The sequence below is a fragment of the Dicentrarchus labrax genome, unplaced genomic scaffold, assembly GCF_905237075.1.
Source record: "Dicentrarchus labrax unplaced genomic scaffold, dlabrax2021, whole genome shotgun sequence".
Lineage (NCBI taxonomy): Eukaryota > Metazoa > Chordata > Actinopteri > Moronidae > Dicentrarchus > Dicentrarchus labrax.
The window spans coordinates 20,499,393-20,521,770 of NW_026136712.1; the positions used below are offsets into that span (position 1 = coordinate 20,499,393).

The following is a 22,378-nucleotide window of genomic DNA, read 5'->3' on the forward strand; positions in this document are numbered from 1 at the left end:
ATTCTATGAGATCTTTAAAAACTTTTTAATAACAATAAATGAGAGCAATAACGCCTCGCAAGAAAGTCTTGAAGGTGACACCATTAGACTAAATGAGTTCCTTTAAATGTAATTTTGTAAACTGTGTTTAAACCAATTACAGCAACAATTAAGGTTTCTTCTGTTGTATTAACAGCAAAAAGTCAGATAATGGTGTCGTGAAATTACGTTGTGACACTTGACTAGTCGAGCAGCTTCCTGTGGCCTCTCCCCAATGATTTAACACTGCTTCTTGAGGTAAAATCTTACCTTATGTGGACGACCCTGAAGTTATTCAGTAAGACTTTTCGAGTCTCTTGGGCATTTTCACTGAGGTCCTCATCTTGAAGGATATCTGCAACAAACAGCTCGCAGTCTGAAGAGAAGAGAAAACATTGTAAGGATGTACACACACACACACACAGAGGTTTATAATGTTTGTGAGAGACAGAAACCTCATCTTTTACTCAAATTATGTACTTAAACAGTCCCACATGTAGGTGTTGCAGATCTCAGTTCAATCTGTCTGATGGTCACTCAATATGAAGACCTTGAGGTATAACATTCAAAATAAAAGTCTGCTATGTTTAAGAACTGCTGTGTGGTGTTTTATCTCTCAAATGAAGTTGTTCTGTCACTTTATACTCGTACAGCAACACAAAACCTGTACAATATAAAGCATTACAACACAACCACCTTGATTTTATACATATATTGTTGATCATTTAATCCACATGACTTTGGATTTTATCCTGGTTTCTTATTCACAAGTCTCAGGTCAGTGCTTCTACTTTACAAACGAGTAGAGCTTTATGCCCATAAAATACATTAATAAGGTCTCACTGACGCTAATTAATGAAAAAGTCTTTAAAATATTCCAAATTAGTTTCTAAAGCGATTAAATATTTAAGCTGCTTATAGTTTCACTATTACATTGCTTCTTCTGAGGCCTTAAAAAACATAAAACTACTCTTTCGTGTGACTTGATCTGTGAAAATGAAATCCAAAGTCAGAGGTAAGACGTCACATTTTCAAAACGTCTGTAGAAAGAAGTAGTTATGATTAATAATTTTCATCCACCATGTCATTGAACTGAACTGCAACCTTGATTTTAAGTCATCGTGATATTATTCAGTGAAGGGAGACCAATGCTTGTGAAACAGGTTGGCTCACACCACTTATCTGAATCAATTTCTTTCTGTCCTCACTTCCAAATTACACGAACGTACCGACACATGCAAATGTTCTTCCAAAGGCCCGGCGGTACATGCAAATGTAGTCAATGCCAACAGTGCCACCGTGTTACAGGATATCACTCAGAGAGGGTGGTTGCTTTTGTTTGTACAACGAAGTGCAAGAATTATCTGAGCAATAAAATAAAGAATTAAAAGAAAGCTGTGAACACAATATAATTTTTTTATAGGCTGTCACTTAACTGTTTAGGTGTTCAAAACTAGTAGAATCGTGTGATTTGTACATTTTAAATATGTTTTTTTTGTGATGGGCGTGCCTGCTTTTACTATATTTCCAAGGTTACACTATTATTTCATAACAAGACTTAAATAAATATAACTGTACTCTTTAAAACAAGCATTATTACAGTAGAATATAAAGACGTTACCATCCAAAAGCCTCCTGATGTCGTTCGGGATTGTCCCCATCCCTGGATTTCACCTGTCCAACTCGAGACACTTTGGTTTCGCTGTACTTTTTTAAGACTTTTTTCTGGCCCTTCACACTTTGTTTTTCACTCCACAAGGCAGCCTACGTACGTCCAGCCTTCATGACAGGAACAAAAGCCTGGCGCGCACACTCACAGGCAAACTGGCACAGCATCTAACCACCTGTGTCCTCTCGTTCTGAAACCTAACTTCCGTGCATGCATCTAGATTTGCACAAAATGGGGTGGAGCAGGTATGCAGATGACAACTTCCTCTGAAATCTAGTTTCTCGGTCGAGGGGTGATGACAAGGTTTGACTGAAGCTGAGGAAAACCCCACTGTCTCATCTACAATAACAATGTCACAAAGGAAGCCTGAGCAGGAGCCCCGATCCTGTACACTGTCTACTTTTACTATGTAAGAAAACAACGCAAATCTTATGTACATGTAGGTATGGAAACTTTGGTGTCTGCTGCTGAAATAACATGTATCTCTGCCTCTCTTTGTATGCTTTACTTTGTATATATGTGGATCTGTGCCATAATAGTTTGTAAGTTTGTAAAAGTGGCCAACAAGTGCTTCAAATAAAGCTAAAATCCTCTTGATAACACCTTCAACCACATGATCTGGGCTCACACATCCAAGCTGGCGAGCATTCGGGACTGGGGGACGGTGAATCCCTGCCAGCTCCTGATCTTTTGCTTGACCTCCCTGCAAAGTGCAAAGAGAAAACAGACAATTTCCCAATACGGGATCAATAACGTACCACATTATTAAAAAAAAACACACACAATACTTGTCAGCAAAACAGGATTCCCCTTAGGAGTTTCTTAAATTGAAAAGCGCTATTCAAACCTTAAGGTCCGGGCTGCATGCTCTGGAAAAACCAAACTAACACAGTTGAAATAAATATAATTATGTAATGAAACACTACCAACAGAGCACACTACTGGACGCCTTTTTAATACCCCTGATTGTGGCCAGTCAGTTAAATAATCCTCCACAATTAAAGGTGGAGAGTCTCAAACAGTGGTGACTGCTTTATGTCCCAGTTCTGTGGGGAAACAAATAACAATACAATAAAGTAATACTTTAAAACACCTTTTTGTCTGTTATTCCTGCATCACAAGTCACAAGTGAAGTCATTGTTTACCGTTTAATACGAAGGTCACACTAACCTGTTGCTAACCTGTTGCTAAGGAGGCCGTTATTTAACGTTAGTTGACGGTTAGCTAACGTTTAATGGCTTCATTAGCTTTGTTACCTGGCCTCTGAAGGCAGCCGACGTTCCTCCTCAAACAACAGTGTTTCTGTGTAAGTATATATATATTTATCACTTATTGTCAAACAATAAAAAGTTAGTTTTATAATGTATACCACGACTTTTGCACGGGTGATGCATTCAAGTACTCATACTCTCCCAATTGGTTAATGAAGGTGTAAAATCGTAAATCAGAGTTGCCATGTTTATGTTTTTATTATAATATTAGTTTAATATTTTATTGTTCACAAACTACGTTTATTCAACATCATTGACAAGAAGGTAGATATTAGTGTAGATTCGTGTTTTATTTTAATGTACACTGGGTTAACTGGCTAATTTACATTTTGTGCAGATGCTGTGTTAAAAGCACCATCGTAGAAGCTGTGAAATTGACCTTTTTCACAGCAGCCAATTTGACATGAAATAGTAGGGTAATTACAGGTGTAGCAGAGCCTTTCCAATGAGTCAAAATGCATAACAGCAGCACATTGACTTTATTTGACCTTTAATTAATTAGTATCATTGGTAACACCTATTATTTCGTGTCATCGCTGTTGTTAAAAAAGTCTATTTTAAATCAAAGTAGTGCCTTTACAGCCTTGTTATGAAAATAATAACTTAATGGGGACCTGTAATGCTATCCTGTAATACAAATCCAGTGGTATGCAATTGCCTTGCACTTAAAGATTAGAAAATACGTATCCACGGGGAGGAAACTGATGTTTTCGTAAGATCACACAACAATAAGATATATAACAGCGAAGGCTTAATTACTAATTTTAAAATGTTTAATTAACATTTTCTTCACCATGAATAACACATTGTGTCAGATTGGGCTATCAGAAATTCTCTTACTGTTTAAATTACACTTGCTGATGGGTCTTTTTGATTTAAGCTTTCAACTAATTAGGTTATTTCTGACTAACACTTAAATGCAGCATCACTAAATTGGTCCCTCACTATATCTGACAGGGCACGGATGAGTGGTTTATATTACCAGTAGAGGGTGAACAGCAATGGGATGGACTGGACTGGGCTTTTACGGTTGACATTATTGTAAGAGAAGATATTGGTAGCAGCAGTAATACTAATAGAAATAGCGGTGGGCCTGACAATGGTCTTATTGATCCTGTATTACTGAAACACTGCAAGGAAAGCCATCAGGAAACCGAAGCTCATTCAGACGCTGCTCACATCGACAGAATCCACCGGATATCAATCTAGACTATGTTGGACTAATGTTATATTTGTCTTCCTGTTTAAAAAAAAAGAGAGAAGTGTGTGTTCAAGCTCACAAGATAATTATTTAATATCCCGGGCAACATCACACAGACACGTACACAACATTAAATGCTATTTCAGGAGTATTTTAACATAAATTAGTCTTAATGCAACATTTTGAATCATAAAAAATGTTTTCTAGGTCTTAAACTTAAGTAGAAAATGACCCTGTGTTGCATTTTTACTATTAAATATAACTATTTTATAATAAAAGCAGCAGTTTCCTTTCAGTACATATTCATATTTTAATAATTTTCAGTATTTCACGCTGTTTCGTGACGCTCTCCTTCCCCCTGTCACCTCTCTACAGGAAGCCTACGGGGTCAGGGCGAGTTGAATCCCATGTCAGAACTGTCCCCATGTTGACCTGCGCCTGACTGGCCTCCCAGCAAAAAAGCCCCTGTGAAGGTAAGAGGAACTGGGGGTCCCCTCCCCCTGGAAAAGAGGTTCCCTCCCCTTGACAGCTCCACAGAGCCCCAGCCACCTGCCTGCTGGGTGAGCCCCATATGAAAAGGGAAGCCCTTTGTAATCCGACGGGGATTACACCACCCAACAATGCACCGCTGAAAGAGCGACAAAAGCCCTGTATCAAACGCCGCCGAGGGGGAGCAAGGCTATGATCTCCCGCTACTACCAACACTGACTCCTCCGCCACCTCTCATCTCCCCAAGAGGCTCTCTCTCTTCCCCCTCCCACCTCCAACCTCCCCCTTTAGCATTTCGCTGCCTCTGTCCTCCTTCTGCCCTCTCATCTTTAGGATCTGGCCTTTTATCAGCGCATTCCTTTTCATTTGCATTGCGGTGTGGGGAGGGACAGCGGGTCCCTCTGATCTGATAGAGCCCAGGAGAGAGAGTCAGGAGGATCCTCAGGGCATGAAGGGTGTGTCTTTTTGAATGTGTGTGTGCATCCTGTCCTGCAAACACACACACACACACACACACACACACACACAAAACCACATTCTCAAGCTAGGTAGAAACTCTTTTGCAGTCCAGAGGGGCAAATAGTGAAGCACCCATGCCTGTCTTTCAGGCTCTGTTTGTCTTTATCTCTATTTCAGAAAAGGAAGTGCTGTGGTTGAAGGGCATGTTTACGCTCCAAATGAGAAATTCTTTTTTAAAAAACCTTTAAAAAATTAAAGTTACAGATCATACTATTACCATTTGTTTTAAAACACACTGGCATAAATCACCCTGTAAGAATAGGTGTCACCTTTTTCCAACGGCAGATATCTCAAGTGGTCGGGCTAAATTAAACATGTCACAGCACATTCAAAAACCCCCTTGATTTTAAAATAAAAGAAGGTGTTTGGTTTTGATTCTTAAGAGGTTCTGTTGTAAATGTTTGTGTTGCTCGAGGAGATAAAAAGAGGTAAGTTTACTTTTCGGATTTCCTCAGAATCATTGTATTCCCAACCCACCCATTGCTCAAACATATGTCAGTGTAAGGGGGGGGTGCTTTGGTGGCGCTGAGGTAAAAAAGTGATGATAGATTGAGGACACAAAAGACAGAAGAGCAAATGTGTTGTGCTAAATCTACAAACCTTCAGTTGGCCACATATTGACTGACTTGGTGAAGGGTGTGTGTGTGTGTGTGTGGGGTGGAGGGATACCTCAGCTTGTACTCAAATCAATGTTAGCCCTGTGAGCGTTGAATATAAAATCATTCAAATTGTATTATGTTAGAATATATGAGCCATTTCAAAATATTAATTCAGCATTATTCGAGGTGTCTGTTAAGGATAGCAGTTACAGCTCGCCGTGCGTTGACTCAACTGAGTGATTGCACACCTCTATTACGTGTGATGTATGAATGTATGAGAGAGACCTATTTTTCATTACCAGGACATTGTCCCTAGAGGCAGTTGTTAAAGAAGAATCTATGAATTATCCCCCCCCCTTGGAACAACTGGCCCTTGTCATAAGCCAAGGAGAGAAGGAGAAGGGGGAAAGGAAAGGAAAGGAAAGGGAGAAGGGGAAAGCACCGAGCTATTGATAGTGTTGGGATTGAGAGACTGGAAGGACGCCAGAAAGAAAATGTGTCTGCCTGCGCTTGTGATCCTGCACACCGCCGCCTCTCCCTCTGTCCAGTTAATTGGAATACAAAGCAGAGCGGGGTCGATGAGAGAGTGGTGGTGGTAGTGAGGAAGAGGAGGAGGAGGAGGGAGGGAGGGAGCTGCTGTCTGTCTACAGCAACGCTCAACCTTCACTGCTCGCTGGGAATTGACTGGGGAACCAGCAAGCGAGACCGACACACTGTCACTGGTAAAATGAACTGTCACCTTGCATTTCTCAGCTTCTTGGCAGCATCGAATTGGCCGCTTTGAACCATGTGACGTGACACTGATTGAGTTCTGGTTCCCCCCCCCCAACCACCGCCACCTCCTCCTCCTGGGCTCTAAGGGAAGAAGCCGGTTTAATTTCAAGTGTACAGGCTCTCCATGCAAAGTATCCCGGCTCAGTCCCCGAGCAGGCGAGCATCACTTCCGACCTCGCATCTTTACACCAAACGTTTTCACGGCCGCTCTATTCTTTCCTCACCACCCCTCATTATTTCATCGTGCTGCTTCGTTACTCTGCCTCTCAGCCAGTCTTGTTTTTCTTACGGCATATAGTCATGGCGGTCTGACAGGCACACGGAGGAGGAAAACTATTAGGGGTAGCCATTTGGATCCTGGAGGCAATCCCAGGGAGTATTAAGACGTTAACCCTGGCCAAGTCACTTGTCTCTCTCAGTTACTATGCTGATGGAGTGGGGAAAGGATGCAGTAGCAAGGGGGACCCGGGAGGCTGGGGCTTCAGGTCGGCTGGCGCTTCCAGATCCAATAGAGCCTGACTGGGATGGGGGATGGTTGTCAAGATTCTCCCAGTCTGGGCTAAAAAGATCCTCAGTGCCACAACAAAGGAAGAGTGTGCCATTCATAACTAGGCAACATTTCTCCACAAGGATGAACAATAACTTTAATATTGGTAAAAAAAAAAATTAATGTTCTTAAAAAAGTGCTTTAAAAGTATAGTTTTCATTAAAATTGTTAATAATGTCAAACTTAAGTGACATACTTTGCTGCTTTTCATTTTTACATAGTTAATTGAGTATTTTTTTACATTTTGGACAAAACAAGACTTTTAGGAAATTGTGATTTGTCTTTTTTTTTGCTCTTTTCTGGCGTTTTTACAAATCAAAATGATTTAATCGAGAAAATAAACTGCAAATTAATCGATAACAAAAAAGTGATCGTTTGTTGCGGTATTTCTTTGGCCTGTCGTGAAATGTCCTTTCTCCATCTTGATAAACGTTGGTGGACCGTAATAAAAACACCAGGGACAATGACGGACATACGACTTTATCGTTCTGTCCCTGAAAAGGTCTGATATGTTTTATATTTATAAATATTGCCAATATGGCTCAGTTTAATGGAAATTTCTCTCTTGCACTTCCAACAGATGCTCCTTCACTGCTCCATTTATCTCCTGTGTGTCCTGTCAGCCTACTAGAGTACGTACTGTATATGTGATAGATAAACGACGTTAAACCTAAATAGCTGTGTTTGATATCTGCCAATGAAAATGACTCCTCTGTGGTATCTCTTAGATGACCAACCCCCTCCCTTTTCCCATGAATACTGTATCTAGTTTCCCTTTGAAGCCTCGGGACCCTGCAGAGTGACATGCGACAGAGGAACTGGTAGAAAACCAAGGAAGTGAGCCTGGCAATAGACTTGTAAAAGAGCCTGCAACAACTGCAAGCAGCATGGGGTACAAACAGCACTGGGTTGACCTCAAACAAAGTGCGGAGGGGAAGGGGAGGCGGAGGGGGCTGGCTAAAGATGTGCAAGATATCTGAGGAGTAAAAGAGGGTTGGCTGCTGTATCCATCAATAGACCTCATGTTTGTGCAGTCGGGTGTTCACGCTGTGGAGTTTTTGATTATTTTTGTAACCATAGTGTTCATTAACCATTTTCTGCTCTTCTCCTCTCCTTGCCCTACATTCTCCGGCAGAAGGCAAAGAGGGCAAAAATATCCTCCTCCTCTTCCCCCAGCTGAACATCTGTCTCTGCTGGTGTTGGCTGCAGCACCGACTCTGACACCTCCAGATGGAGAGCCCGCTGGGAGCGCTGAGGTATTACCTACAGAGATGGCAGGGATCACACCTCTGGAATGAAGTCCCACACTTGTTTTCTACACCGTGCCCCCTTTATTGTTGTTGTTGAATCCGTCACTATTCACCATATCGATTGTCACCTCCCCCAGTCCTTGGCCTTGTGACTCATCTGAAGAGGAAGCTTTTGGCTTAAGAAATGCATGACAACAAACCTCTCAGCCCCTTTTCTAATTTACAGTAATGGGCCGTATGGTATTTCAACTGTAACTTCTATTAGTGGAACTGTATTAATTTTTAATATAGTTGTGAGAGAACTGCATACTCATGCGGATATATTTCAAATGATTGCTGATTTCCATTTCCTACAAGCATCTTTTTTCAGAAACTTAGAACAGTTTTTTAGTTTGCACAAACCAGAACATCGACTAAATGCCCTCTATAATTACTTTACTCCAAATATTAAAGGCAATACCTGCAAAAAATCTAAAGCACGAGAGTCTTAGAGTTGACTTCTTCCAAGCCACTCTGGTGTCTTGACAGATTGACTCTGCATTCATTTGTTCCTGAACTCTGTGTGAACCTCAGCTTTAGGAAAAAAGGGCACCAACAGGCCAGTGCTGCTGGGGCAGAAACTGTGTGCGCAAACCCAACACCCAGTGCAAATATTGAACCTGCTGCCCCTTCTTACCCCTCAGATGAAACTAGGTGGTCAGGTCCGGCAAACGTTGAGCTTAAGGTGAAACCACAATGAGCGTTGAAGTGTCAAATTATCAGCTTACTTCTAAAAATGTGGTTTGTTTTAATGAAAAAGTATTTAACTCAAATTATGTAAAATAAGAGTGGGATGTCATTGCAACCTGTGTCAGCTGTATCCGAGCAGAATTTGGGTAACAAATCAAGGGTGAGACCTGGCTCCCTGGAGTTTGTTGTCATGTTTAGAGCCCCTGGAGGTATTTGAGGGTGAAAAGGTCGCTGGGAACCACCCCATGTGTTGTGAAAGATTCCTCTTGTCACATTATGCAAGGGGGACTTGAGTTGAGACTATTAATGGAAATATATATATATAGCAAAAGAATTTGTAATGCGATTCAGAAACATTCATATTTAGAACAATTTATTATATACATATATTTTTTTTGGAAAAATAGGAAAAGACTTCATCAAAGGGAGCAAATTCTGTATCAAAAGTAGAAGTTGGATAGGACTTAATCAGGGATTATCAGCATCCATTACAGCCTCTTTTTTACAACAGCAAATACAACACTTGTTTTTTTTCTCCATTTGATAGACTTTATTAAGCTAAATCATCTCAACACTTGTTGGAAAATACCCTGTAAATAAATAGTGCAAACAATGACACTGAGTACTCTTCAGTGCTCCAACACAAAAACATTGCATGGGCTTTTATGATAGGAAGGTTTCAAACACAGGAAGGAATGACAAGACATTTTTTAAAAAGTTTCTCATTCTCATTCAGAAATAGATGCACAATAATCAGCAGACACAGACAGACCCTGTATATACTTCACAAGTCCACATGCATTTTTCACAGTTTTTCAGGAATGGTGCGACTGAGGGAAAGAAGTGGAGAAATTCTCAGCCCCCCCCCCAAACAGTCTTTCTTTTTTCTTTTTTTTTTAAAGTCAAATCATGGTTCACAATCTTTCCCCGTTCCCTTTGGAGAGGTGTCAGGCCCGGAGAGTTTCTCCACAGGTGCCGGGCTGTTGATCAAACCGCCGCCCAGTTTCTCGCGTTTCTTCTGCTTCATCCTGCGGTTCTGAAACCAGATTTTCACCTGCGTCTCGTTGAGCTCCAGACTGGCGGCGACCTCCACCCTCCGCGCCCGCGTCAGGTACTTGTTGAAGTGGAATTCTTTCTCCAGCTCGGTCAGCTGCTTGGTGGTGAAGTTGGTGCGGATTACGTTGTGCTGGCTGGGAACCCCGAACTCCGACAGGACCGCTGTGGAGAGAAATGGATGAGTTGATGATGGAGGAAAAACATGACAGTGGTGGAGCCTGAAGCATGGCCTTTAGATATGAATGAAACATGTGACGAATGGATAGAAACAAATACAGAACATTAGTTGCCGATTAAATTTTTTCAGAGCAATTTAAAACACTTTATTACATCAGCTGAATTGTGTTTTTACGCACGGTTTACGCACTGGGAGTCAATATTACCTCCAGAGGTCTCATGGGTTCTCTAAAAACCACTCCCAGCTCTAATTATCAAATCTGTCTGAGATGAAGATGAACAAACCTGTTTTTGGCGGATTCCTCTTCACTTTCATCCAGTCGAATGTTTTAGAAGTTTCCTCCACATGGTCCAAATCCTTCTCCTTGCTTTGGGGCGGTAACCTTGTGTAAACACTCTCTGGATATTCTTGCAGTCTCTGATCCCCGTTGCCAAAATGTAGATACTGGCTGCCCGTTGCAACTCCAGGCCCACAGCTGTCCCCGGTGTAGGGAGCCATGTTTGTTCCAAGGGGTGAAACATGAATGTAGCTCCGGTCCTGCTCGGGCGCCAGGCCGTACTGGTGGTGTCCGTACTCCAGGGGTGACCCATACATGGAGTTCCCCGGCGCTGCAAACTGCAGATCCAAGTTAACGTGTGTCTGGTGGTGCAGAGGGAGGCTCGGGGTCTGGTGTGGCGCAGAAGTTGCAGCAACTAAGCGCCCGTCCGGTGCGTAACTATCACTTGTTGCGCACGAGTTGGACGACATGTATCCATGGTTCAAGTTGTGGTATCCGGCCTTGGCACTGAAAATATTTGCTCCCCGGTTGCACACGGGGTAGTCTAAGTAGGAGTTCATGCTGGACTTGGGTCTATTGTTTGTTCAGAAGTGATCAAGACTGAGGAGTCATTAATCGGTGCTCCCTTTGCCCTGACCTTCTAGGTAGTATGTCAAAGCTGTAAAACTGCCTCCCACCCTCATATCACCTTCCTGACACACCATGTGACCCGCTAAACGCCAATGGCAGAGGACCTACAGCACTCTGTCAAGTCTGCGGGCTCGTCCATCAAACGGCTCGCATTTACATGACAAATGCTTCAATCAAACGCGCTCATCCATCTGATAAGAACACAAACATCAGGACACATTTTCAGGCTACAGTGTTAGAGGAGCACGAAATGACAAATTAATGACACATTTTAAAAAAAAATGTGGACAAATATGTGGAACAGAATTATAATAGCAAGAGCCATAATAATAATATGGATTTAGTGTTATAAATGTTATGTTAAAGGCCTCCAAGTAATAGAAAATAGGGCACACGTCATGTATTACTGTTGTCTTTGAGGTTAAAGGTTACTACATAGACTGCTAAATCATTCTTGTGACATCCAAGGGATTCAAGTAATTAGAATACAACGTAATAAAGTCTATTTTTTTATATTAATATATTAGCCTTTTTTTAATTTATGGCCTGTATCCAGTTTGGGCGTAATTATTTGCATTATGTGCATTAATTTATCCGAATTCTCACGTTAGAGAGAGAAAACTCGACACTGAAAACTAGTTATAAATATATCTAAATGTAAGTTTGGTTAAAAAGGTCTATTGGCTCATCACCAACACATTTCTTCGGCCTTTCCACAACATGAATCCCGCAGACAGACTCTGACTCAAAGGCAGCACAGTGAATTCAGTGATCCATCATGCGCTCTTTTTAAAAGATTGACAGCTTGTGTGGCCCACTTTCCCCATAAAAGAACAAAGACACATTTAAGAACCATATAGCCTTTCTTTCTCTAGTTTCTTCTTCCTTTTTTGTCGTGCTTGAGATTTTAACGACACCAAGACCATAATGTAATATCTCCCTAAGCCTATCACGTCCACACTCATCCCTAATTAAGTAAGAGTTAATGTGATGTTATAGACCTCAAGTGCTAATTAAGTTGGAACAAAAAAAATGGGGTGAAATTTGCCATTTTTTCCCAACGTTTTGGCTCCATTACACTCTTTTCTTTTTGTATACTTGCTCTTGGAGGAGTATTTACTCTGAAGAGTCTGGTGAGGAAATCTCAACAAATTTGCGTTTTATTTATGTAGCTGAAATAACAACAGCGAACATTTTAATTTGAGCTACAGCATTTTCCTTACTGCCTGGAAACAAATTGATTAGAAGTGGCCCATGCGTAAAAGTTAACACAACAATAAATATAAAAAAAAAATGCACAAGATGAATAAATAGGCATAAATAAGACTTGAGACCAATTAGTCCAATCAATAATAATAAAAGAAATAGTCATGCATCAAGACAGATCAGTTAAGTCCTTTTATGAATTAACGGGAAAGTTTTTTTTTTGTGGAGAGTCGAAGGGATTCACATGTTGTCTGCTACAGATGAGTCAGTTTGGGAGCTTGCATGATTCTGTCCTGAGTGCAGCTCTGAGGGAAATATAACCCGTCCAGATCCACATGTGGGTCTGTGTGCGCGCTGTTGTACTGCACATTAAACTGTGGGCCGTGCGTGAAGCCTGGAGCCGGATACTTGGAGTACTCCGGGTACGCCGCCTGGGTCTGGTGTTGTTGGGACTTGAGCCGAGGGGAGGCCGACTGGTAATCCCCGCCCAGATGGACATAACCCAGGCTCGACAGAGTGGGGCTGCCCGGGGCGGAGGGGGAGGACGGGGGTGAGGAGGAGGAGGTGGTGGTGGTGGTGAGGCCCTGCAATCTCTCGTCCTTCTTCTGCTTCATCCTGCGGTTCTGGAACCAAATCTTGATCTGCCTCTCCTGGAGGTTGAGCAGGCTGGCCATCTCCACCCGCCGCGGTCTGCACAGGTAGCGGCTGAAGTGGAACTCCTTCTCCAGCTCCACCAGTTGCGCGCTCGTGTACGCGGTGCGCGTCCTCTTGGAGGCCGGGGTCGCGCTTGGACACCTCTCGTTGACGGTGCAGTCTGTGGAGCAAAAAAAAAAAAAAAAGGGGTCGAACAGGTTGGAGTAACTGAGTGAAAGCTGTGAATGGGAGGTTGTCTTCTTTCTTCTTTTCATTCATGACTTTGAGTGATGAGTCTGTGTGTCAGTTTTCTGTTTTATTAATTGACTATATTCATATAATTTTGATCACATTAGACTAAACTATAGTATAATAGTATAGAGGCATTAATGAGCATAATGACCTCAATAAATACATGTCTTTTATTTTGAAAAGTGCAAAAAAATGTTGTTTATCTCTTTAAATTCCATCCTAAAGAAAATGATGTGAGCCTGAAATCGGAGCCAAGGTGTGTTTATCCTCCTCCTACATGCCTGACTGTAGCTTCATTAATGGCCACCTGACCTTTTGAACCTGAAAGGAGAAAATATAAACTTAATTAACTGCATAAGAGCTAATTAAAGGGAGCAAATAACCCGAATAAATAAAGGATAAATAAATAAATATGAATCAGACAATAGGCGTTCAAAGCAGCAGCACTATGGTGAGAGAAACCAGCCATCAGTTAAACCACACTGTTTATAAGTGAGAGGTTATTAGAGGTTGTGGTGTGTTTGACAGTATCTGATATGGAGTGAGAGGAGGAAGCAGGTCAGACATATTTCAAACATGGTGACTTAAGTTTAGCTCATATGTGGTATGTTCTGTTGTAAGTGGTTGTGGCTGTTTATCTTGATGTTTTCTCCACTAAAAACCCATTTTTTATAAACTTGCATTTCTAAATGAATTAGTCTTTCTGTGTCACTTGTTCTTGTTTTGGAAAACTGCTTTAAAAATAGATTGTTTATCTCTTTAGATGCTTAAAAGCTGAGCCTGTCTGACTGTAGCTTTATTAATACCTTCCTGACCTTTTGAACCCTGAAAATGAGAAACTATAAACTAATTTCCCTCCATTAACTGCGTAAGAGAGCTGGTTTGAGGAAACGCAAATGAAAAGGCCTCATTTGGAAACACTTGCTGCCTGTTCTTTGTCATACAGACCTGTAACTCTCCTGCCGTGTTTCTGCTCTGAGGGTCTGGACTCTTTCATCCAGGGGAAAATCTTTTTGCTCATAGGAAATTTGGGGTTTTGCTGTTTTGACCTCCGGGGAAACGTGCGCTCAAACGTCGCCACTTGCGCCAATTGCTGGTGTGCGGCCGCTTGCCGGGTGCAGCCAAACGCACCGACACCATCCAGAGACCCGCTGAAGAAGTCGTGGTGCTGCTGGGCGTTGTGCGTCGCACTGGCTTTCTGCATTTCCATGAAATGTGCACCGGGGCCCCCTTTGACCTTCTGACGGAGCGCTGGCAACCAAATGTCACATGGCAGGTTTCCAGAGAGCCCTGGGCTTCTGGCCTGAGAGGATCCAGGAAGAAAAAAGAGACAGAATCAGGGAGGAGACCACATGATCCATCTTATCAACTCAATAGTATTCTGACATGAATAGCAAGCCTCTCTTGGCGAGAGAGGCAATGGAAAATTAAGAGTTTGGCGCAAATAAACCCTCTAAAAAAACGAATTCGAGCACAATCGTGTAAAATCTGAGTTTAAATTAAATTAAATTCTTATTTTTTACCCCCCAACAGTTAATGCAAACCTCACCGGTCTACAACAAGGCTCATTTTCTGTTTTTTAATTACGTTGTAATATATACAAACAAAGGGGAATATGATGATCTCAGGTTATGAAATAGGCCTATAGGACTTTCTTTTGTTCGTTTAAAAAATAATAAATAACGACAAACAATAATACTAATTAGTCTACACATCCAAACATAAATAGGCCCATAAAAAGAAAATATATTCGATATAAATATAAAAAGTAAACACATTTAAATAGAATTAATAGGTCTGTAACTGTTAATAAATAACAGCCCTTGTGTGCAGCTAATGGATAACCCCTGTCTCTTAACATTTCCGAGGAGAAAAATTAAATGTTATATCACAATCTGCTAAAAAACCCATCCATCAAACGCAAAATAATACAAGAGTCCATTGTGCACTGCAGCTGCTTTTATGGCCACAACTGAAAGAGAGAAAACGCAACAACAACAACAATAATAATAATAATAATAAAAGAAACCTGCAATCTTAATGAAATTTAAGATTAAATTACACAGAATTATTACATCAAGCAGCTTTTTCTTTCTTTATATACAAATATAAAAGAGAAGAAGGAGCGAGAGAGAATAAAGTCTGGAGGCATGCAGCTTTATGAACTCTGGTTGAACCGCGGCTGGAGTCAGGCTCGTAAATCATAAAGACACATAACCCAGTCCGCGGCACAACAGCCCGGCTGCCTTACCTTCACAACCCACATTCATCCCGCACTGAAACAATCCTCGCGGAAACAAAACACACCGGCTTCCTTCCCTCTCACCTTCTTTTTTCTCTCCCTCTCCCTCTCTCTCTCTGTGTGTGTGTGTGTGTGTGTGTTTGTTTGTGTGCGTAAAAACCTCCCCAGATTAGAATAATCCCCGCACACAGAGAAAAAGCGGCTCCCGCGTTATAGGATGATGCTGATGGTGATGGTGTGGCTTTGCATGCCAGTGAGGTGAAGCAGAGTGGACAGTGTTTCTTTTCTGCAGCTCACACACACACACACACACACACACACACACACACCGCCCTTGCATAGCATTTCTGCACACAATGTCAGCTCTCTCTATGTCTCAGCCGTTTGTGCTGATCATGCAAGCTCACTTTCATATATGGTAATAGCCTCTGCGATAAAGATAAGACATCTCGACTGCCTCTACATCTTTAAAGCAATTAGAGCAGAACAAAAAAATAAAAATAATAAAAAATGAAGGTGACTGAATGAGAGGCCAGAGAAAAGCTGAAATATTTTGGCAGTGAAGCTCATTTTAAGTGTATTTAGATAAGGAAAATGTCCTGTTAACACCGCCGCTGGAATGAATTAAAACGTGGCCCTAAAAATAGCTGCTGTAGTTTTTAATTTAAGTCGCATTTTTCCTGTTATATGAACACACACAAGCTCAGTCTCTATTCTGTTTAAACCGTCCTGGGAACGTGTCCAAAGCTGTAATAATAAATTCAAACATCCCATTTAGGACCGATGCCAGAGACGCCATAAATTACTCCGGCAAAAGAAAGCTATCAGTTATTTGATTTTTTTATTTATTTCTTTTACACACTTACATACCAAGTGCATTACGTCTTGTTTATGTAATGAGATTTTTCTTTTTCTAATTTAAATGAGTGATCCGATGGAGTGATTTTAAAGCACTAAAGGAGGGAGACAGACAGTGGTCAGCAGCAGCAGCGTCCATTAAACAGTCTCCATGCAGAGGTTGAGTCTGTAATGAGGCCCGGACAGGAGCTGGTTTGGTTTACATGGTGACCCATCAGACTGCTGCATTGGTGGGGGGGGGATCGATCGATTGGCGGCAGCTTTGATCTCTCATCTTCACGTTCTTTGCTCGATCGCTTTGATTGGCTCTGAAAAGGTAATATTTAACTAGGTATAGCGTTAATTAATGCAAATGAACAACCTTTGATCTCTGAGCCGTGCACAGAAATAGAGAGTGGCCACCAGATGTTTGTGGCTCCATGTCCCAAAAAATTAAAGTTATTTAAGCCTTTTGTTTCATGGCTGGTGTGGGAGATGTTATTTAATTTAATTTTACAGATTAAAAGATTAAAATGTCTCTTAAGCTTCATATAAAAGGTAAAAACTTTGTATGTATGTCGCCAGTTTATGTGGTTAAACTAATGTTGCATCACTCAGCTTCAATAGCAGTTAGCTCAAGGTCCACTTACTGGGAGTTTCCAGGAGCTTTCAGCCTCAGATAACAATGACAGCTGAGCTAATTCCATAGCTGAAGGCCATGAGATTTGGTTTAAAGCTTGTTTTTATTCCTATTGTCCTCCCCAATTCCTTCCCATCAGTAAAGACACTAAGTGTGCCTAATAAACTGGTAACTTACATGTGTGTATGCACCATAAATCTCACTGACAGCCTGAATAGTGCTATAAAAAAGTATAAGAAATCTTATTTAATTTAATTTTAAAGACATATTTTAGTAAAATGTCTCTCAAGAGCTTCATATAAAAGATCAAAACATGTCTGCATGTGCACTCAGTTGCCAGTTTAGGTGGCTCAGTGCATCACTGAGCTTCAAGCCTCAGCTCAAGGTCCACTTACTGGGAATTTCCAGGAGCTTTCAGCCTCAGATAACAACGACAACTAAGCTATCTCCACAGGATGAAGGCCATGAGATGTTTTCAGACACCTTCCTTGGAGGCTGTTGTTGTTTGAGAGGTGTTTCTCATATTTTGTCCCCCCCAATTACTGCACATCAACACAGATACTAAGTGTGCCTAATAAACTGGTAACTTATATGCAGCGCCTGCGCCATAAATCTCCCTGATGGCCTATATGGTGCTATAAAAGGTGCCATATAAATACAAAGAAAATCGACAATAAGTGCGCTGTCTTCAAAAAGTCTAAATCGTCCTGTGATATACGAGCCAGCCAGAGAAGAAGAGGAGGAGGAGGAGGCTTTGGGGGGGGGGCATGCAGATGGACCGACATGATAAGTCAGAGCTCTGAATGAAGACATACAGTATAAATATAAATTCATGTCTGATCCCTGTGGCCCATAGTGGGTGACACACAGTTATCATTCAGATATGACAACATCCCTGAGCTGCACTTTACATCCCATCTTCATCACCACGGCGATCTCCAACGCTCCTCACACACACACACACACACACACACACACACACACACACACACAACACCACCCCTCTTCTTCTATCCTCACCCCATACACACTCTCTTCTTCCACCTCCATCCCTCCATTCAGTCTGCAGGCCTGCTGACAAATGCAGCGCTCTGCAACCTCTCTTGTCAATTAGCTGCAGGGACCCACGTGTCCACGAGGAGAGGATTTATTGCTCAAGATTAATCCAAAGACGGTTGAATCAAACTGTGGCAGCAGCTTCATTTCCCACAGACAACACAGGGCGGTAGAGCAAATAAATAAAATACACAAATTCATATCATTTAAACACACTAAGAATAAAGAAAAACACAAGATCACAAGTCATTTTCCACAAAATAATCAGGTGTTTTACTTTATTTAGCATTTATAAGCAGTATGTAAACATTTAATAAATGGTTTATAACACAATAAGTGTTTATTAATGTGTTTGTCAACAACTACAACCCATCAGTGGGAGCTGGATGTATAAACAGACAATTATAATGTAGTAAAAACACAGTTTTAATAGGAAATATAAGTTATAATTACTGACAATAATACCAATAAACACTCTTATATCTGCTTACAGCCACATAATACACTGTCTTATTGTCTACTGCTTATAAATGCTAAATTATTCTGGACTCTGACTCCGCCTCTTCACATTCTGTCACCAAACACTTTATAAAAACTTTAAACTTACTTTTTCCTTTTGGATCTCCTCATCGTGGCAGAGTCTTGCTCCGGGTCTGTTGGGAGTCTGTTGGGAGCTTGTTTTGTTGAGGGTCTCTCTCCTCACATTTCCCTGCAAACTAAAACTCCTCCTCGACTAACACACACATGGCAGCACGGTTGAAAAGAAGACAAATGATGTGCCGAACAATGCCCCCCCTCATTGAGAGCCTGTCCTGCAACTTTCACAGATGTCATATTCTCCAAACAGCTAGAAGAGAGAGAGGGTGGGGGGATAAAAAGAAGTGAAAAACACTCAAAAGCAGTGGATTTAATCCTGTGAAGGCCTCCAGCTCTGTGCACCAAACTCACAAACATCTTTCAACACATATTACCAAACCCAGGGAACATCAAACATATGTTAGCAGGGTCCATATTATTAGCATTAAAATGATATCATGAATTATTAAGCCACCACAGGTTGGAACCTACAGAAATCAATTAGTGGGTTTTATTGGATTTTAATGTTTTCCTCGGAGGTGAAGTGTCATCACCTACATACTCCCCAAGACGCGAATTTGTGGCTGGCTGCTACATTTACACAAATTCGGATCTACAGGGTATATATAGATGACAGGTCGTCAGCCTGTGTGCATGGACAGAAGCCTGCCTGCTTAATTATTAATAATGTCCACATATCAGAAACAGCACACTCAGATGTGGGAAGTCAGAGCTTTTTTCTTTCTAGATCCTTTAAATAGCACCTGTTTTAAATAAGGCAACCGGTATGAAGGGTTTATAAGTTACTGTTAATGGCTTTATTAATGGTTAATAAATCATTTAGATCCGTTATAAGCATATAAACAACTAATTCTGGGTTGTCACATTGTTAAAAAATCCATTTGGCTGGTGTTTATTGTTTTTATTTGGTAATAATGCAGCTTGTAAATGTTGGTAATCTATTTATAAATGTTCATGGGTGTGTTATTTTCTAATAAGGCAGTTATAAATGCTAATAAATCATTAATAAAGAGGTAAAGCACACCTAGTCAGCCGTTTTAAGTGTGTGTAAGTCATTAATAAAGTGGGTTAATAATCTAGTGTGAGTTATAAATGTTAATGAGTCATTAATAAAGGAGAATAACACTCCCAGTCTGCAGTTAAAAGTGTTCGTAAGTCATTAATAAAGAATTTAATCCACTAAATCTGCAGTTATAAATGTTAATAAGTCATTAGAAAAGTGGTTTAATACATCAAGTGTGCGGTTATACATGTTAATAAGTAATTAATAAATGGATTTTGGTCCAGATCGTCTGTATTTTTCCAAATAAAACACCTCAGATCGTCAGTCAGAGGAAGTTAAACCCAAAACGTGTTATTATTTATGGCTTACAGCAGCTCTATAAAGCATTAGCTAATGATTTATTAACCATTAATACAATTATTTGTTGAAAGTAGAACCAAACATACACCGTACATATGTTTGTACCATTGACAAGAGGTTCACACACATATTCAAACCTATATTATGTCTTTTAACGTCAGTATTTATGCACATTATGAGCACTTATAGTGGTGTAACTGTGTCACTCTCATAAACACATACACAGGAAGTGTGAGGTTACTATTGACTAATGTTTTAAATATTTGTCGGCCATATAACCCGAGTTTCATCTCTCTTCAGGCTCTCAGTAGTGGAAGTCAAAGCATAGATACCACAATGTGAAAAATACAGTCTTATAGAAGTATTAAAAACTAAATACTTAAAGTATCAAAAGTAATATTTTGTTGAGTGTTTATTATATTAGTTAATTGTGTAAACAGCATAGTAGTGTAAGTGGTTCCCAACCTGGGGGTCAAACCCCTCCAAAGGGTCACAAGGTAAATCTGAGGGGTCGTGAGATGATTAATGTAAAATAAAACTTCTGTTACACAAAATATTATTAACTGTTTTTGCACATTTCTCTCATCTGGGCCTCAAATTTGTTCTTGAAATGTGACAAACTTCATCTGAAACACTCTTTACAATCCTTTCTGTAGGAAGCCAAAGTAGAAACTAAAGCTGTCAGATAAAAGAGTTTAAAGTGACACCAAAAATGGGAAATACTCAAATTATACTTAAGTTAAATATACTCAGCTGCTTCCACCAGAATAAAGAAACAGCAGCTCCTCCAGAATAAAGCCTTGTGCTTGTAATAGTTTCCCTCTCAGCTCATATCTGTGGGATTAAAGGTTTATTCTGCCCTCTCAGACCTGCACAGATAACTAATAAACACGCTCGGAGTGAACGCGGGTGTTTCTGCTCTCTAACCTCAAAGAAAGAAACCTCATCCATCATCAGCCGGGCCCGGTCTGAGGCGCCCTCTGCTGGCACAACAGCAGCATTACATCAACCTCCAACCAGCAGCTGCAGCAGTGAACTCACACACAGTCAGCCAGATGTTGAGCATCCATGACACCATAAACTGCCCCCCCCCCAAAAAAAAACACCCCCAAAAAAACCCGTTCAAGGTGACATTTGTTTCATGTGTTTGATCATTCTGGTTCATTTAAAGCTTTAGGTTTCATGTGAGAGGAGGCGGGTTTTAAAAAAGGAGTTGCTGACATGAAGTTTGACCTATTTAACTTATTTAACTGTAGAATAAAAATAATAAATACAGTTTTTTTATGTTTAAATGTAATTTATTTTAGAAAGGATTTTGTGAAGTGTATCACCTCATTAACTACCCAGAGAGTGAAGCTGCATTAGAGGATACACTGATTTCATTCTAAAACACTTAAACACACCTAAATGTGGTTAAAATAGTAGCTTTCTAACCTTATTATTTCCTGCACATGTTGCACTATTTCTGTCCACATTATTAAAACTATCCAAAGGAAAAAAAGGGGAGCTAAAAATCTGACATTAAGCAGCATGTGTGCACTGATTTCTTTCTTTTTAAACACCACAGCAAAAACTACAAATTGAACAATATTAGCATTAAAAACATTAAATTCTCTCATATGCATGTGTCTCTCTCTCTCTCTTTTTTCATCCAGATGTGAGATCGTGACAGTGCAAAGTCTGGCAGCATGTGCAGCTTCCTCCTGACGGCTCACAGTCTACATCGTCTCCTGACCCAGAGATGATCCCCGCCGCTATGAATAATGCATGAGATCCGGGTACAGATTACCCCTATCAATATGCAATACTCATTACGCTGGTTAAATTGCCACTTAATAGTTATGAATATGTGGAAAATGTCTGGGACCCATATAGCCCACCACTGGTTTTAACTTTTTTTTTTTTTATACCTGAAATGAAGTTTTTAAAAAGACTTTGAATATATTACAAAACACAGCCTTTAGTTTCCTGGAGATAATATCATTATGGGTTTTTTTTTATTAGTGGCCCCGGTAGACAATGCATTGCAGCACACATTAGACATTCGAGATTTTCTTTATGTAGAATCAGTGGAGCTTGTGTCCAGCTCGGGAGTTTGTCCGAGACTTCACCTTTGGCCGCTCGGTGACTTGACAGATCGGAATAAATCACTCCGCTCAAGTTCGTTTCATGTCAGCTCCACAAAGCCTCGAATTAGTCTTTAGAGATTTTTCCCCTGCAAAACATTTAGTGTGTGCAGAATAAAGCACTAAATCTCTTTATTTTTTTATTTAATAAGAGGAATTCTCTTTAATATTTGGTACTGCTCTGCAGGAATAAAGATATTTTCCAAACAGCAGAAGTTT

The 22,378-nt window shown here is 40.6% G+C and overlaps 3 protein-coding genes and 1 long non-coding RNA gene across 6 annotated transcripts in view; 1 reads left to right on the top strand and 3 right to left on the bottom strand.

Annotated features, from left to right (window-relative positions):
* Nucleotides 1–1,894, bottom strand: part of skap1 (src kinase associated phosphoprotein 1) — a 32,731-nt gene extending 30,837 nt beyond the window's left edge. The window contains exons 1-2 of the mRNA XM_051418270.1: nucleotides 1,640–1,894; nucleotides 289–394 (exon numbers count right to left, since the gene is read on the bottom strand). Coding sequence (XP_051274230.1) covers nucleotides 289–394; nucleotides 1,640–1,679 — 146 coding nt within the window. The 5' untranslated portion in view covers nucleotides 1,680–1,894. The remainder of the gene's footprint in view (nucleotides 1–288; nucleotides 395–1,639) is intronic.
* On the top strand, nucleotides 279–21,738 carry LOC127373641 (uncharacterized). Its single transcript, XR_007886928.1, has 3 exons — nucleotides 279–415; nucleotides 4,535–4,632; nucleotides 21,689–21,738. It is a non-coding gene; the product is annotated as an uncharacterized LOC127373641 (long non-coding RNA).
* On the bottom strand, nucleotides 9,423–11,996 carry hoxb1b (homeobox B1b). Its single transcript, XM_051418282.1, has 2 exons — nucleotides 10,585–11,996; nucleotides 9,423–10,284 (listed from the first exon to the last, which is right to left on the bottom strand). The coding sequence occupies exons 1-2, from the start codon at nucleotides 11,135–11,137 to the stop codon at nucleotides 9,974–9,976; spliced, it is 864 nt and encodes a 287-aa protein (XP_051274242.1). The 5' UTR covers nucleotides 11,138–11,996; the 3' UTR covers nucleotides 9,423–9,973.
* On the bottom strand, nucleotides 12,342–19,195 carry LOC127373631 (homeobox protein Hox-B3-like). Of its 3 annotated transcripts, none has more exons than XM_051418272.1 (3): nucleotides 18,681–19,195; nucleotides 14,247–14,601; nucleotides 12,342–13,227 (listed from the first exon to the last, which is right to left on the bottom strand). In XM_051418272.1, the coding sequence occupies exons 2-3, from the start codon at nucleotides 14,506–14,508 to the stop codon at nucleotides 12,668–12,670; spliced, it is 822 nt and encodes a 273-aa protein (XP_051274232.1). In that variant the 5' UTR covers nucleotides 14,509–14,601; nucleotides 18,681–19,195; the 3' UTR covers nucleotides 12,342–12,667. The 3 variants fall into 3 exon arrangements, with proteins under 3 accessions (XP_051274232.1, XP_051274233.1, XP_051274231.1); XM_051418273.1 differs by lacking the exon at nucleotides 18,681–19,195 and adding an exon at nucleotides 15,625–17,246; XM_051418271.1 differs by lacking the exon at nucleotides 18,681–19,195 and adding an exon at nucleotides 15,550–15,635.
* Nucleotides 21,739–22,378: the final 640 nt, after the last annotated feature.

Coding starts and splice junctions, on each gene's coding strand:
- hoxb1b (XM_051418282.1), bottom strand. CDS start 11,137: ATGAACTCCTACTTAGACTACCCCGTGTGCAACCGGGGAGCAAATATT. Junction 10,285..10,584: donor GAGGAATCCGCCAAAAACAG/GTTTGTTCATCT, acceptor TTCTCTCCACAG/CGGTCCTGTCGGAGTTCGGG.
- LOC127373631 (XM_051418271.1), bottom strand. Junction 13,228..14,246: donor ACACGGCAGGAGAGTTACAG/GTCTGTATGACA, acceptor TTTGCTCCACAG/ACTGCACCGTCAACGAGAGG.